Source organism: Charadrius vociferus, unplaced genomic scaffold, assembly GCF_000708025.1.
Source record: "Charadrius vociferus isolate BGI_N301 unplaced genomic scaffold, ASM70802v2 scaffold1, whole genome shotgun sequence".
NCBI classification, from domain to species: Eukaryota; Metazoa; Chordata; class Aves; order Charadriiformes; family Charadriidae; genus Charadrius; species Charadrius vociferus.
Window position 1 is genome coordinate 7,288,551 of NW_009647680.1, and position 15,855 is coordinate 7,304,405.

At 40.8% G+C, this 15,855-nt stretch overlaps 1 protein-coding gene across 1 annotated transcript in view; it reads right to left on the bottom strand.

The window, feature by feature from the left end:
• The window catches only part of SYTL2 (synaptotagmin-like 2), a 44,791-nt gene extending 29,345 nt beyond the window's left edge, over window positions 1-15,446 (bottom strand). Inside the window, exons 1-2 of the mRNA XM_009881203.1 lie at window positions 15,346-15,446; window positions 2,541-2,689 (exon numbers count right to left, since the gene is read on the bottom strand). Coding sequence (XP_009879505.1) covers window positions 2,541-2,689; window positions 15,346-15,446 — 250 coding nt within the window. The remainder of the gene's footprint in view (window positions 1-2,540; window positions 2,690-15,345) is intronic.
• Between the last annotated feature and the right edge of the window lie 409 nt (window positions 15,447-15,855).

The window sequence follows — 15,855 nt, forward strand, 5'->3', positions numbered from 1 at the left end:
CAGGTACATCTGCTTTAGACCTTAAAGTGATCCTAAATTGAGGAGTTTCTACAACTCTGGTAAAGACTGGTGCTGTAGTTCTTGCAGCTAGATAAACACTGAAAATTCAGCCTCAGTGTCCTGAGGAAACAAAAACAATTAAACCACAGGAAACTGAAAATATGTTGAAGTTCAGTTAATCAAGTGAATTTTTCCTTTCCTACACCACTAAACTGGAAGTTAGTCATAACTCTCATTTAAGCAGGTGGCTAATCCTTTATGGATAGAATTACCACATGAAGTTAAGAAGGTAAGTATAAAAAAAACACCCAAGCAAAAAGCCCCACCTAATTTAGCAAATGCAAACATATTTGCATTTCTTTCTGGGGTGGGACAGAATACTATTCTGATAACCCCTTTCAGAGTCAAAACATTAGTTTACATTGTTTCCTCTAATGCTTTTTGCACTTCTCCAACAGGTTAGAAATGAAGAATTTCTCAGTGTGCAAAAATAAACAAGATTTTTATTCTCAATTTTGCGATCCATAACCACAAGCAAAAGTATCTTGACATCTAATGAGTCATTGAAACCAAGCAACTGCACATAGTTCTGAAGGTAACGGTACGCTCCTTTGTTCAAGTAATAAGATGGGCAGTAATTAACCTTCCTTTAAGATAAAATGGCTTTAAGAGCTTTCCTTTAAGCTATAAGTTACTGTAAAATTTTACAGCTGATTTTCATAACTTTCAAATCTAAAACCAGCCCAAACCACAAATACACCGCACTAACCACCTATGAATTTTTGCATTCTTTTCTGTTTCAGGCCTTTTCTTGTTAACTTAAAAACCCAAACTCATCACACACAGTAACCTCAATCTGACTGAACTGCCATTATCCAAACTCATCTCTGGGAATATAGGAATTGAGAAGGTGTAACACTGCAGGATTAGACACAGGAAAACAAGGCTAAATTGTAGTTACAAAACCTATAGAAAGTATCAAGCTGTAGTCCATCCACAGTATTGACAGAAGTACCTGACTTGCTTCACTAGAACACAGCAAAACCCCTTAAGAGAACTTAAGGAAAAAAGAAAAAAAAAAAAAAAAGATTACAAATATCAGTACAATCTGGTGAGACTAATAAGAGTCTTGCCCTTGTAAGTCAAAAGGGTTTAGTAGAACTAAAGAAGGTTAAGAGGGGATTTTTCTCAATCAAGAGGTCAATTTCTCTAAGAAAAAAAATCACTTTCTGCACAAAGAATGACAAAATACACCAGGAATCTTCAGATTAGAAAGCCAGATGCTGAGAGGTTTATGATAGAAGTCTATGAAATCCTGTATATCATATATTATATGCTTTTGTGAATATAGATCGACTGTTTACTTTCTCTCTCAGGGATAATAGTAATGGTGATCAGTTCAAAACCAGAAAAGGAAACGGTCACTTTCTACGTGGAAAAGCTTCATTTTAAAATGCCTCAATACAGGACATGGTGAATGTTAAAGAGGCATGGCTTTAAATAATTTCTTGAACAAATTAATGAGGGAAAAAAAAAAAAATAAATCCAGAAATACCTCCTTTCTTTCAAAAAAGTCTGAGGTGCAACTGGCTGCAGGCTGGTCCTGGCCTTGGAGCCTGAACACGCTGCCAGGCACGCTCAGAGGCACGCTCAGAGGCAGGGTGACGCAGAGACAAGCTTTTGGTCTGGTCCAGTAGAGCAGCTCTTATGTTCTTCTCTTTTGTTTTGTTTCTCTCCAAACAAACCACTGTATTTACTTCTGATGTTGAACACAGTGCATTATCTTCCCACATTGTAATTTTTTTAATAAATATTATATTCTGAAACTCTTATTTATCGATCGAGCACCAGGCTTGTTGGCATTACTCAATTTACACACAATATACTACTCCCTATCTATACTACTAATTTAATGTCTGCAACTGTTATCTAGCACATAAAGACAGTTGGTGTTAACAAACATTTCTAAAACATCATTTGAAGACACCCAAATGTAGAGGATGGTAACGTGGACACAGGAGGCCAGTTCTAGCTGCCAGAGCTCCTGGAACATAGATTTCAGTAGTTACAACCACTAGCTCTACCTCATGGTGCCTACCATTTCAAATGAATTTGAAGTACCTTTGGTCTCCTTAAAAATAAAAAAATAAATTAAGCCTCAGAGGTCTCAAACTGAGCACCCAAAGACTTGGAAATCCATAATAAAGAGCAATTTCCTCAGCCTCTGATTCTTTGCACATTCCAGGGTAGCTCACAGGGCCTAAAAATGGACATAAGAACACAGTCCAGGACTGCAAAGGGCTTTTAATCCTACACATGAACACAAGCTAGTCCCTCCTGTTAGCAGTCACCATACAGAATTCTGTCTTTAATACATAGCATTGGAAAGCTTACACTGTAAACTACACGGCAAATCTCTCTTTTGCATCACTTTCTGCTTGCAGAGATAGCAATATTCTTGTATTTCACAGACAACAGTGTCTGACATTATCTAAGTAAGAGCCAGCCTTTCCAAAATAAAATATAAACCAAATGCTTACCAAGAGTGGCAGGCTTCCGGCGCATGGAAGCCCTAATAATATCTGCTCCATGTATCTTATCTCTGTGCCTCTTCGACTTTGCTTCGTAAAACCACTGCCCGCTCATATTCTTTAGCTGAACATCATCTTTGACTTTTTCTGGTAAATGCCTGAGGAGGGAAAAAAAAATAAAAGAATATGAGATATACACAATCTACTTACCTGTGTGAACAGAATAAAAGTTAGATTTTTGGGTTTTTTTGGGGGACAGTTGTGCTGTTTTGTTTTGGGTTGGTTTTTTTTTTTTTTTAAATGCTGTCTCAGCACACTATTTCCATCTTCTGACCTGTTACTCTCCTTATTTAATTATGAAGGATGGCAATGAGCTGGAGAAGAAAAAGCCTCAGCCCTGTTACCCTCAGAGCATCAGTCAAAGGAACTCTCCAAAAAAAAAAAAAAAAAAAACCCCCCCCAAAAAAAAAAAAAAAAAAAAACACAAACCCAACCAATACCAAAACAGGAACATGCTTTGCTATGATAAGCTCTCAAGCAGAGACAGCCCTGGAGAAGTCTCCAGTAACTGCAGATCTTGACTTCTTGCCTCCAAAGGTCAGTTTTCCAAGGTTAAAATTGAGAGAAACTAGCAGAGTAGCATAAGAAATCTGTGCCAAAATTAAGTCTCTGGCTGTTTTGGGGCTCAGAAGGTGCCTTTTCAGGCTGTTCATATGGCACTACTTTTACACACATATTAGAAAAGTGCACTGGAATGATAGTGCCACTTTTTCCATAGGTTACACAGAAATCCTTATATGAATATAATGAGTTACGAAGGAAGACAGCATCAAATGAAAGAAACAACAAAATACATTCGTGCAGTTTATTAATCTACATGTATCCATCACGTGAACTGCAGCCATTTTAAATACCATGATGCAAATTTTTAATAATTTGATTTCAGGCTTCAGGGTCACCCTGCTTTTATGAAGCACACTTTAACGGAATAAGGAGTTGCTGTGTGCAATTTGAGAGGTTGTTTACTTTCCTTGTTAGGCATATACTTATACATAGCCTGGAGACTAACCTGCAGACCAGGAAAGTTACTACACAGATCTAGAGAGTACTTAATCAAAAGAGTCAAGTCAGGCTTCATCTGCCTTCTCCATTTATGTCCTTTCCTTCAGCAAACAAGCTAATAACAGAGCCCAAGGGAGAAATCAAAACAAATCAAGTTACTCAAGACACTTTTAAGGCTAAACCCAACCCACATTGTTGTGGGATGGTGCTATCTTCCACAGGCCTGATGGCCAATCATAGAATGGTTCGGGTTGGAAGGGACCTTTAAAGGTCATCTAGTCCAACCCCAAGGACTAGACAGTCCTTGCACTGGCACTAGACTGGCCAGTTTGTGCCAGTTTTATATTGCTCATGAGTTTAGGAGAAGGAGCTTCCAGTGCAATCAAGTAGCTATGATCACAGTCCATCGTTCACAGCAGAGAAAGGACACTGAGCCAGTCTCAACCACCACACTAAGATAAGCCATTCTCACCTATCACTCAACTTCTTCATCCTTGTACGGCCAGAAATGAAAAGATTTATTTAAATGTATCAGCATATTATAATTCGAATTCCTAAACTTTTTGAAAGTACTGTCAACAGTCAGTCCCTCCTAGGCATGTAAACAAATTCTCTGTCTCAAATCAGCTACACGCAGTTGAGGCTGCCAGGAGTTGAGGTCACCATTGGTGTTTTTAATGCCAAGATTCAACAGTCCATAGCATTACTGGGCCATTTAAAATTTGGCCCTCCCTCTTGCTTATAACTGTGCTTCTCTAAGAGCCAAAATACACACTTTTCATATGCTGCAGGTCTTCCAAGTTGAAGCAGGAACACAGCAGTAGCTTCCCTCTGTCCTCAAGCAAATACATTACTCAGGTATGAGCCAACTCCTCATTGCTCAGCCAGTTTATGAACACAGCCAACAAGAAGAGTGGAAATACGGCACACAGGAACTTTTTACACGGATGATTGCTTCTCCCTTTCACCTTCTTTCCCATGTGTTATTTGCCTTCTCAGAACAGATGCTCCTTAGGGCTAGGGACTGGCTATTTGCACAGCCTGCAGGGCAGCAAAGCTCTGACCCCAGCTAGTGCTTCAGGGCAGTATGACAACACATGCTGAGGGAGGTTCTCTAGCGGGAAGGTACTGAGTCACAGAACCAGTATTCAGTGCCCTCACCCTGTTTGATTCAACCCTTTTACCCCAGATGCTGCTCACTTCTTTCCCCTTTGTACTCAACCACTGAAACTAGGGTGTGGTAGGAGACCTTTTCCAGTTGGCTCAGACCAATAAACCACCACAGAAGCAGACAGGATCCCAGGCCTCTCAGCTGCGTCATCTGCTTTTGGACTCAGATCTGTGACCGATTAACATAACATAAGAAGGACAGAGACAGAAGCATGTATTTGTCACGGCTCTAGACTCTCACTGAATGTCACCCATAGCCAATGCAGCCATCATTTTGGCTGAAAAGTCAATGTCAGGCACCTTGCTCCCACCCCTGCTTGCTGCCTATGGAAGTTAGTGTACCTTTATTCCACCAGTCAACAGGCCTTCTAGACTTTGGGAAATAACTACGCTGCTAACAAAGGTATAAACGTGCCCTCAATCTCCCCAGTACTTTCTTCACAAATGACCTGTGTGGCTAACAGGACTGCCTGGTATGAAGTGACAGAAGCTCACAGCAGTTTACTTATAAACTACTTTTACCTTTTCTTCTCACCTTGATAGCACTTGACCTTTGTTAGCTTGGCTTACACACTTCAAGTATTCCGCCTTTCAGTCCCATTTTTTGAGGGACTAAGGGCAACATAAATATTAGAGCTACTCCCAAGCACTCTCTAGCCACAAACAAGGCAGCAGATTTCCATTATCAGAAAGACAAGTAGTTCTAAGTCTTGGCAGGGAAAAAGGTTTTTAAGAAGTCTGCATTCACCAACACATCATAGACTTGCTGCAAAAACAACCACTGAGGTTACAAATGGGAATTTTTAAAACACTACTTGAATTCTCAAGCTCTGTTATGAGCAGGCCTTAACAGTAATATCAAACTGCTTGCACCACGTGGGCCTGTTTGACTGCTAGGCATTAGATTTAGATTGTGCTTTACCTTAAAAGGAATTGCAGAGAAATCAGACAACAGTCATCGTTTTCCACCGCTACATATACCTCCCAGCACATCACAACAGGATTAGAACCCAAGAGTTGATTCTACACCCGCTCCCTAGTCAACAGAAAGCCTAAGTAAATTGTCATTACGTTATTTTCCTCTTGGTGACCAAAGAACTAGTAGGCATTCAGATTAAGATTTCGATTGCAAGGCTCAGTTGCCAAGTTTGCAATTAGGAGACAATGCAGTAACATTGCAGTGGTTTGTTAAAATGCCAGTTAGCCTACGTTGCAGTTTTCAGAGTGAAACAGCTTAAAGTTATAGTAAAGCTAGTGCCTGTTTCTTCTATAGGCACGCTAAACTCAAGAAAATGAAGGTATATAGTTAAAAGGAATTCACTTTAAAATTCACTTTAAAAATAAGCCTGAGCTCCCCCATTACTTAATATTTTCCCTCTATACCTAGGTAAAACATTTTTGATAGTAAGATGACAAATTTTTCATCCCACTAGGGCATTAAGTACTTGCAGAATTACATTGCTTGGGCATACAAAGTAACTGTCTGGCACTCTCCTGGCAAACAGAAAATCTATGCATGCATTAATTGGGCTGTTTCTCCCCACCTGCGGAACATCTGATAGTGGGCTAAATCACATGCAAGGCAGGAAATCTGCTCTGATATAATCAGTCTCTGTCAACCTTCCTATCAGCAAATCCAGAATCGTTTATCTTAAGCTTTCTAGGCTAGTGCAATAGCTCATTGCATTTTAGGACGGAGTGATAGTGACTTCGGTTTCTTTTCTTGAAACAACAGGATCTACATACCTGTATCTAAAACTGTTCAGCTATACCTCCTCAGTGTCTTAATTCCTTCCACTGTACCCCCCTTATTCATAATCTGTATTACAAAGCACAACAGGATTTGCAAGATGTAATGACTGACATCTTAATAACGTCTTTTATAGCCTTATTCTTCAATTGACAGCTTAAACTGAGCTTTTTGGACAGGGAAGTCTGTGTGGTGCCAGCACATTCTGGGCCTTCTTGTGACAAACACACTGGAGACATGCAAAACCCACCTGGATGTCATCCTGTGCAACTTGCTGTAGGTGAACCTGCTCTGGCAGGGGGGTTGGACTAAATGATTTCCAGAGGTCCCTTCCAACCCTGACCATTCTGTGATTTAAATCAGGGTCTATGTTTGGCTCAAAGAGACAGATTCATTAGAGTCTCACACCCTCTATTCTGAACATATGAAAAAAGCACCCCAGTGACTGGCAGCAAAATGAAGACTTTTTAAAGCCCGATACCATCACCTTATCTATAAATTCACTTCCAAAACCTCCCTCCTGCAAATGAAATACCAAACGAGTGGAGAAGGTGGAAGGAGAGAGACTTTTGAGGAATTTATCTTCAATTCTATTTGCTGCAAGCATAACAACAAACCCCAAATCAACAAAAAGACAACAAAGGATTTAGGTTCTGCATCACCTACCATAGACAAGAAACTTTTCATAGTATCACTCATGCAAGAACAGGAGTAAAAGGATATTACACCAGGCATTATAAGTGTCAGACTTGCTGATCAGATTACTTTTTTTTCCCTTTGAGAATGGGAAACAGCCATAAAAGCTTTACAAGGCAAGAGGAGTAACTGTTTAAACATTCCACTTTGCATGAGCGTGCCTCTTTAGTCTGCACATCTTTAGATAAGGTGCAGGGAAAAAGTCTGTTCTGGCATTTGTTAGAGAACTACACCCAAAACATTTATAATGGGCAGTCCTGAGTTGGGAATATGGATCATTCCTTTTGCATGGTAGCTGCATACATACGACTTTCAAAAAAAAAAAAATCAGTTACTATTTGATTGGTTTAAGCAATAAAGCAATATAATTTTAAACTGGTTGAGGGCTTCACTAGAAAGAATAAATCAAACCAATGGTGTTTTGCAGCCTTTCCCCATCCTTGTCATCATGATACCTCATCAGCAACACCTCTAATTCTTGCCTTTGTGGTCTCTTTGGATAGCAAGGTTTTCAGTAGGTAGAAGTAGGTGGAGACACACGAAAAAGGCAGTCTAGTTCTGTTTGTAGTCCTGCATGTTCTTCCATTTTATGCCTATTCAGAAGTCTGGGCATGCTAGGTCTACTAACAATATCCTGATGAATTAATCTCGGCTAGCATCTCGCTTTTGGATCCTTGAAGAACTAACTAGGCTGTAGTCAGCACAAGTCTTGATGACTAACAAGACAAACTGACATTTATTCTGAAGTCAGAAGGGAAGACAGACACATCCAGGCCTGAACCATTAGAATGAATGAGTTATAAGCTCGTAGGTGTGAGACAAGTCAGCTAATTCTGGAGAGAAAGAAGTGAAAGCAGGCAGCTCTGCTGCCCATTGAAATATGGTCTTCACCAGAATCTGGAACCAAAACTATGATCCTAACTCCTGTGCTGAGCAAGTGACTGTGAAACACACTGACCAGATTAACCCTGCTATACATCATTTCTCTCCTAGAAGACAGCCACATGTGGGGCATCAGGCTGGCATGTTGTCCCCATATTTCATTTAGAATCGTAGAATGGTTTAGGTTGGAAGGGACCTTAAAGATCATCTAGTTCCAACCCCCCTGCCATGGGGGGTTAAATCATATATACATTCTGCACTGAAGACGAAGTCCTTTATTTTTATATGCTTTTCAACTACGTCACCTGCACTTAGCATGCAGGCTTATTCTCCTATTAGTAGATACTTCCTAGGCAGGCATACAGAATATGTAAATTTGTTTAGGCATTTCTTACTGTACTGCTTAATTTTATTCCATTCAGGAAATCTGCAGCAGTACTGTTGAGGTTACAGGGTATAGGAGGTGGGAGTCTTTAAAGGTCTGCAAGCCTTCACAGTTTCTATTAGCTTCCACTTGTCTAATTTCTAGAACAGCCTTCCAGTGATTAGTTTGTCTGCTTGTTTTAAGGGGTTTGCTTAGAGGCCTCCCCTCCCTCTTTATACACAACCCAAGTAAACCTGCCATGGAAAAAACCAACCACACAAGAAAACCTTCACAGCGAAGGAAGAGCTATCCTGTGACAATATACCTTTGGTATTAGAGTCAGCCTGGACAGCAGTACAGGACGACCTGAATCTAGGGAGGAGAAGTTGCATGAAGTACATGCATTCCCTCACAGGTTCTGCTCAAACAGCATTCCCAGTACTTTATAAGCTTCTTGATACTACCAGCAAGGGCATCTCCAAGAAATTGATGCTGTGCTAAAAAATAGGTCGCACTTCAGGATTTCAGGCAGCTACAAATCAAGGCTAATCTACTTTGAAGACAAAGGCTTCAGTTTGGCACTCAATAATACAACACAGTCCCAGGCACAAACAAGTGACAGATCTTACCAAGATAGTTTTTGTACTGTAGGGAAAAACATACTTACTGAGGGAAGTACTCAATTTAGAGGTTAAAAAGCCTTACTAGTATCCACTTTTTCCCTTAAGCACACTCTTCTACTATACAAAATGAGCTCCATCCAGCCTGCTTCATGAGCTGTTTCAAACAAGCATCATCCAGTCAAATAATCCATCTGCTACTAGTAGACAAGTTAGCAATCGCTACTGGGAAGAAAAGGTATCAGCCCAGTTCCCAGTATAGTCCAATGACATGTTTGCTACCAAGACCTTGTAAGTAGGGTCTCTTCCTCAACCCCACTTATCTCACCAGATTAAGATGAAAACAGTCCTGCTTTCCTTACTGGCTCTTCACAAGGTGCACTGAGACCAAGGGAGTTCACTGTTGCTTTGTTCTGGTGAACCCAGCAGAAACCATAAAGGATTCAGAAAAGCTTTCTGGAAGATATATCTCCCCTTATTTTTTTTGTCTGTCCAGTGACAAATGGAGACTTAGGGGAAAAAAATGAGTTTGCTCAGAATAGGGGAGGAGGGGCATTGGGATTTTTTTTTTTTTTTTAAAGAATATATGTCTGGAGAGCAACTACCAACCTCCTCACCAAACCCAGTCATTCTTGGGTCAGTTGGCTTTTTTAAAAAGTACACATGCACATAAATGGCGTGCGCATTTGCTAGAGAATAAAATTGCTCTATTTCCTGAACGGTCACTGTATTTGGAAAGCCACATTTGGTGCTAAGCAATGTCCACAAGGGGGAATTAATCCAGAAGACAGGAGCTTATCCTTTTCCACCCACACAGACGCACCTTACAGCCCAAAGAGGACCATTCTCATCTGGGTGTATTTAGGTGCTTACATACCTGAAATATCAGGAACTGGGAGTGCCATTTGATACTTTGATTTTTGCCAAATATCTCAGAAGTCCTGCCCCATTAACACATTAAACCTAGCATTAAATATATATATACACCATTTTTAAACTGCTAAAGCCAAAAAAGGAAAAAAAAATAGACCAAGTTTCATTTATTTGAAAAAAAGGTTGTTGTTGAATTGACATGCTGGATCCCCTCCATCTTTGGCAATGGGAAGTGCCTCTGAGCTGCTTTCATCTTATGCAACCACTACACAAAGCCAAGCAAAGGAAGGAAGGAAAGTATGGGCAGCAGGGCAAGTGTAGTCTCATCCACAAGCTCCTTTGGGGGAGTACTCCAGGTTGTCCACAGTGTGATAGAGCTCCTTCTCCTTCAGCTGATCTGCCCAGCTACAAAGAAATCAGTCAGCTAAGGGCACAAGGAAAGAGCTTACAGGATATTCCTGATTTGGTTCAAGGCAATCTCCAAGCACACACTCTCACGTATACACTTTGACGATCCACACATTATACTTACAAACAAGTAAACCCGATAAAAGTTAATCAGAAGTCCCTGGTATGACCATTAGACACAGGATTTCAAAACTGGATATAAAAATGGAATGCGTTTCAATTAATAACATCTAATTTCTATTTCTCCTATAATATATTTAAGTAGTGCACGAAAGCAGATTCGCTGTTTGACCAGAGCAGATACTAAGATCTCTCAGCTTGAATTTTTGTCAAGAGTTCAAGCCGCCTAATTCTTAGCCTCTTACAATAAATCAACCTGCGTAGATTTTTTTTGTCACTAAGGGTAGAATTAACTTCAGATTAAAAAGCTTTGCTCACATTGTAAGCAAGCTCCTTGTTGACACAAATGTATGACCTAAAAACACAAGAATTAAAGGTGCAGCAAAGTGAGTTTAGTCTTTTTTAATGTTTTTAAAGTCAGCTCCACAAGAATTGTGAGCTTTATTTTCTTATTAGTCATGCTTGCTTATTACTAGACTAATTTTAATCCACTGAGGCTTAAGGATAACATCAGTACCCTGAGAAGAACCTCAGAATCATGTTGCTAGAAGGGATGCTCCAACAGGATCTTAACATATGCTTAGCTCCAAATTTAGAGAAAGTTATTGTTATTTGTGGCATCCCCAATCCAGAGCCCAAGCAAGCTTTCAAAAAAATTCAGCATGGATGAGAAGGGATGATGGCCAGCCTAAAAGACCTCAGTTAGACACACAAAGTGCCGTTCCATTTACTGGCCAGGACAGAACGCAGAGCACAAACAAACATAGTGTGTTCTTGTCTTGCCTGTAAGCCACACCTCTTCCACATCTTATTTTTCTGTTCATTTACAAATGCCCAAACTTTTAATGTGAAATAGTGCAAGTGATATATATTAAGGAGTTTATAAGAAAAAGGGGTGGAGAACAGGTAAAATTAACATTTTTGTGGAGATTTAGCTTTAGAAAGAGTCCCTAGGTATTGTATGGCAATTAGAGGAGTGATCATAGAATGGTTTACGTTGGAAGGGACCTTGAAGATCATTTAGTTCCACCCCCCCTGCCATGAGCAGGGACACCTCCCACTAGATCAGGTTGCTCAAAGCCCCGTCCAACCTGGCCTTGAACACCTCCAGGGATGGGGCAGCCACAGCTTCTCTGGGCAACCTGTTCCAGTGTCTCACCACCCTCACAGTGAAAAATTTCTTTTAATATCTAATCTAAATCTCCCCTCTTCCAGTTTGAAGCCATTACCCCTCGTCCTATCCCTACATGCCTTTGTAAAAAGTCCCTCTCCAGCTTTCTTGTCGGCACCCTTCAGAAAGCTGCTATAAAGTCTCCCCGGAGTCTTCTCCAGGCTAAACAATCCCAACTCTCTCATTGGGGTCTATTTACCAAACTATGCAGATACTACCAAGCTGCCACAATCATTTGAGTGGATACTGAGGACACATTTTGAAAATTTCTGGAACATTTGGAAGAAATATCCTAGAGGCAGAGTAGGAAAAATTGGTAATTCTTCTCAGAAATGAGAAGGTTAGCTTTGACAGCACCTCTAAGACATCTCTAAACTCTTCCATCTTCAATCAGCCCTTTAAACTTGAACTGGCACCCATGTTCAAAACCATCTCAACCAAGAACCTTGCCCCTGTTAAGTGTGCCCTCAAGATTGTTACATCTAACAGAAAAGAATTTAATGAAAATTTTAAGAATGTATGCCTGTGACAGTTGTTGAATATCATTTTCACACTATAGTGTTAAGTCTGGTTCCCCCAATACCAATATTCAGCTCACCCAATACCTTAAATATATCCCATCATAAGAAAGAAAAAACACCACAAAAAAGCCTTGCTTCTGGCCATCTACAACATAAGGAAAACTGCCTTGAAGAGTGACAGAAGAGGATATCTGTTAAAGCTGACCAGAACCAAAGAAGAATTTACACTAGGTTTTCAACAGCCATGCACTCCCACTGAACATGAGAAAGGTTAAGTGTATGTAGCATCCAGCAGAATCAGATCCCTGAAGCCTTCTATTTTTTCACAATGCCAGGCCAATGTATATATTAAAGGGGTTTGGCACACAGTAGTCACCACCCACCACACAAAGAACTCCACATCAGAATTTCCCTATCACTAGCCTCCTTCAATTTATTCAACGAGCAAACAATCCCAAGCACAGCCCACAACAGCATTGCCAGGAGGTTCTGCTGGAAAGGACCGAGAGCCACAGCAGGGAACCCTGTCACAAAGTCAACCACAACAGCTTTCTGCCTCAGACACGCTGGTGCCAGGGCCCAGCCACTCCACCACAGAAGAGTCACCCAACCACAATGGAGAACTGCAGATATATTTCTGTTCCATGTTACTGTGTCCAGAAACGGCCTGAAACTGTGTTAATTCTGAACTACACAACTGTAAAAAGAGTTAGGGGCTACGCTGAAGCCATTGCCAGGAAATTCAGCTATGTGTTTAGCCCACCCATTTGTTCAATACCTGAAGCCCAGCTGGAGCAGGGTGTATCAGAGATCCCTGGACAGGAATAAGGACAACAACAAAAAAAAGTCAGTCAGTAATACGATGAGAAACAGCTTCAAGTCTTGACAAGCTGTCACTCAACTCTTCCATTTCTTGCCATTTTTCCCCTCCTCAGCAACACTGCCATTCAGGGGCTGGCAGCAGCTTCTGGGGTAATGAAGCAAAAAGAGGCATCTTCTTGGCCTAGAAATAAAAAAGGATGCGACGCCGTTTGATTTCCTTGCATCACACCCTCTTGTCATCTGAGATTTCTTCATCACTCTTTCGCAGAGAAGAAAATGTCAGTATCCCCTTTCCTTTGGGATAGACTTCAGCAGAGGTCAAAGAGGAAGCAGGCATGCTGTTCCCAAAATGATGCCGTTCCTAAAACTATCAGCCAGATTCAGAGCAACACAAGAGGAGACACAAGATGGGGCAAACACCTATTACAGCACTCAAGCCAAGAATTAAAGCAGACCGCTTGCTTTAGCCAGATTAATCAGCACAATTTTACTACAGATAAGCAATATTAGGAGCTGTTAGCAGAGAAGGGACTCCATCAGGTGATTTGTAAAATTCCACTAGGAAGTTGCTCAAAGAGGATTTTGTCATGTTACCAGTTTGTCCACGCTCCAGGAACACAGCGCAGATTATTAGAACACCCCTTCAAACCTCAGAATTTCTGCCAGAGGGAAAAAGATCACATTAAAAGACTTCCATTAAATACACATACAAATAACACTTTGTCAAGGTGTGATGTTTGTATGATGACATTTGATCCCAGCTCTTGGAATCTTCCAGGTATGCAAGGCTGTAGAATTCAAACTAAAAATACCCCATCTCCTTGGCTGGTGATATCATTCAGGTAGTGTTTTAATCCATAATATACAAAAAGCAAGCTCCATGTGCCACATGTATTCAGAAAAATCAGTTTCAGATGTAAGGTTCCAGCTTCGGAGAAGCTGTAATATTCAGAAACCAGAAGAGACATTTTACTGTAGAAACAAACATGCCGATTACAGGCTGCTACAGCCTGCAGTCTCTGACATTTTCCACCACACCCTCTTGAACTTGAATTACAAACAGCAAAAGTGAAGTTATACAGACAAAAATACTTGTTGACAGCCCTTTCAGACCACTACTGAGAGAGGCTTTTTTTATTTTCTGTTCCACGAAGGGGAAGGGTTCCTTCCTACTGTTTTCAAACTCACATCTACAGTTACTTTCCCTGAGCGCTTTCAGACCAGGTAGGGTATGCCTATACAGAGGGGATTTGTCAAAAAATAGTTCTTAGCAGAAGAGAAGCATCACAGATGCATCACGGTTGGAATGATTTCAAAACATTTAAATAGGAAATACATGTCTTCATGAGGAACATCACTAGGAGAAAGAATCCTAGAGAAGATTACTGAATCAATGAGAGAAAATCCTGCCTCAGCAGAGACCTGTAAACATTGGCATTACAGCGCTTTGACCTTTCAGCATCTGAGGGTCCTTTTTTCATTATTCAGCCACTTGTCATTTTGTGTACCTGTAACCGATACTTTCATTCACACTGAAAAAAAGCCTGACTACTAAAATGCTCATTCTTGAGCAGGTAGCTATCCATATTAGCTGAAACCACTATTCAACTGCTATTTGTACCTGTGCAGACAGCTTTCTCAAAGTCAAGTCATCTGGGTAATGCTGCTCTCCATGCATACATGTCTATTCATGGCAGTTACCCTAATAGTAGCTCTAGGAAAGCCTCCCAGCACACAAAACACTCCAGAATAACAACACATCGCTCCGTCTGTGACACCACAAAGAAAATAGGGAACAATTTTCTGCTTTAGCCATGGATTGCAAGGACTTCTTTTGGCAATGGAGCGTAGCACTGGTACCTCCTCTGGACTGCAGCTCCAATGCTCTACATATTTGAGGTATAGCTTCACCAGTCAGACATATTGCTGACTGCATCCATACTGACGTTTTGTTTGCTCGGAGCACTAGTGCTCTTTTTGAAAAAAATCCCCTCACTTATTATGCATTAGTTTACTTTGCAGAGGTTTTGATACTTGCAAACTGAATCCTTTTCTGAGGATTCAGAGGCCAGAGACATGTCAAACCAGACGTGTACTAAGTGTGCTTGGCCCTTAGGGAATTGTAAAGGCCCAAATCAACAGTTAGTCTTTTGGCCAGTAATGAATCATTTCTGTGGTAGAGGCTTTTTATCCACAGACTGTACTAAATCTAAGTCCAGAGTAAAAATCTCCAAACCACATATACTGTGAAATATGGGGCCCCCAGCAACAACTGTTTTTATCCGCTCCTATGCTCTGAATAACTCAGTATACGAAAGGTCTTCCCAGGACAACCCAGGGTGCTAGTTCCCTTACCTGACTCTCTCTTCTTCAGCTCTTTTAAGCTCTGCATCCCGTTGCAGCACCTTCATTATTGCCTCTTGTTCCTCCTCTGTTAGGAAACTTAGGTCAATCATCTTGTTGTGTGTGTAGGGGCTGGTAAAGTGTCCAGGAAGATCTTAAATCCTGCTGAGGAGTATAGTCTTGTAGTCCACTTCAAAAGTATGGAAGAAGTCAAGTCTTTTCCAGCCGGCACTGAGAAAGCTGGACCAGGTTACAGTCAGTGGTTTAAAGAGCCCCAAATGTGGCTTTCTTACAGTACGGTATGTGCATGCTTCCCTAGATGAGAGACTTTTGGGAAAGTGTTGCGTTCCCGCTTGCCATCATAATGATGTCTTCTCAGGTTGTCCTCTCAGCTCTGTTTCCTGGAGTAACAGTTCATTGACCCAGCAGATCCAATGTTTAAGAACAAACAAAACATCCCCTAAAAAAAGAGACAAGGAAGAACAAGCTGTAATATCAGGGATCAGGGAAGTAGATTATGTA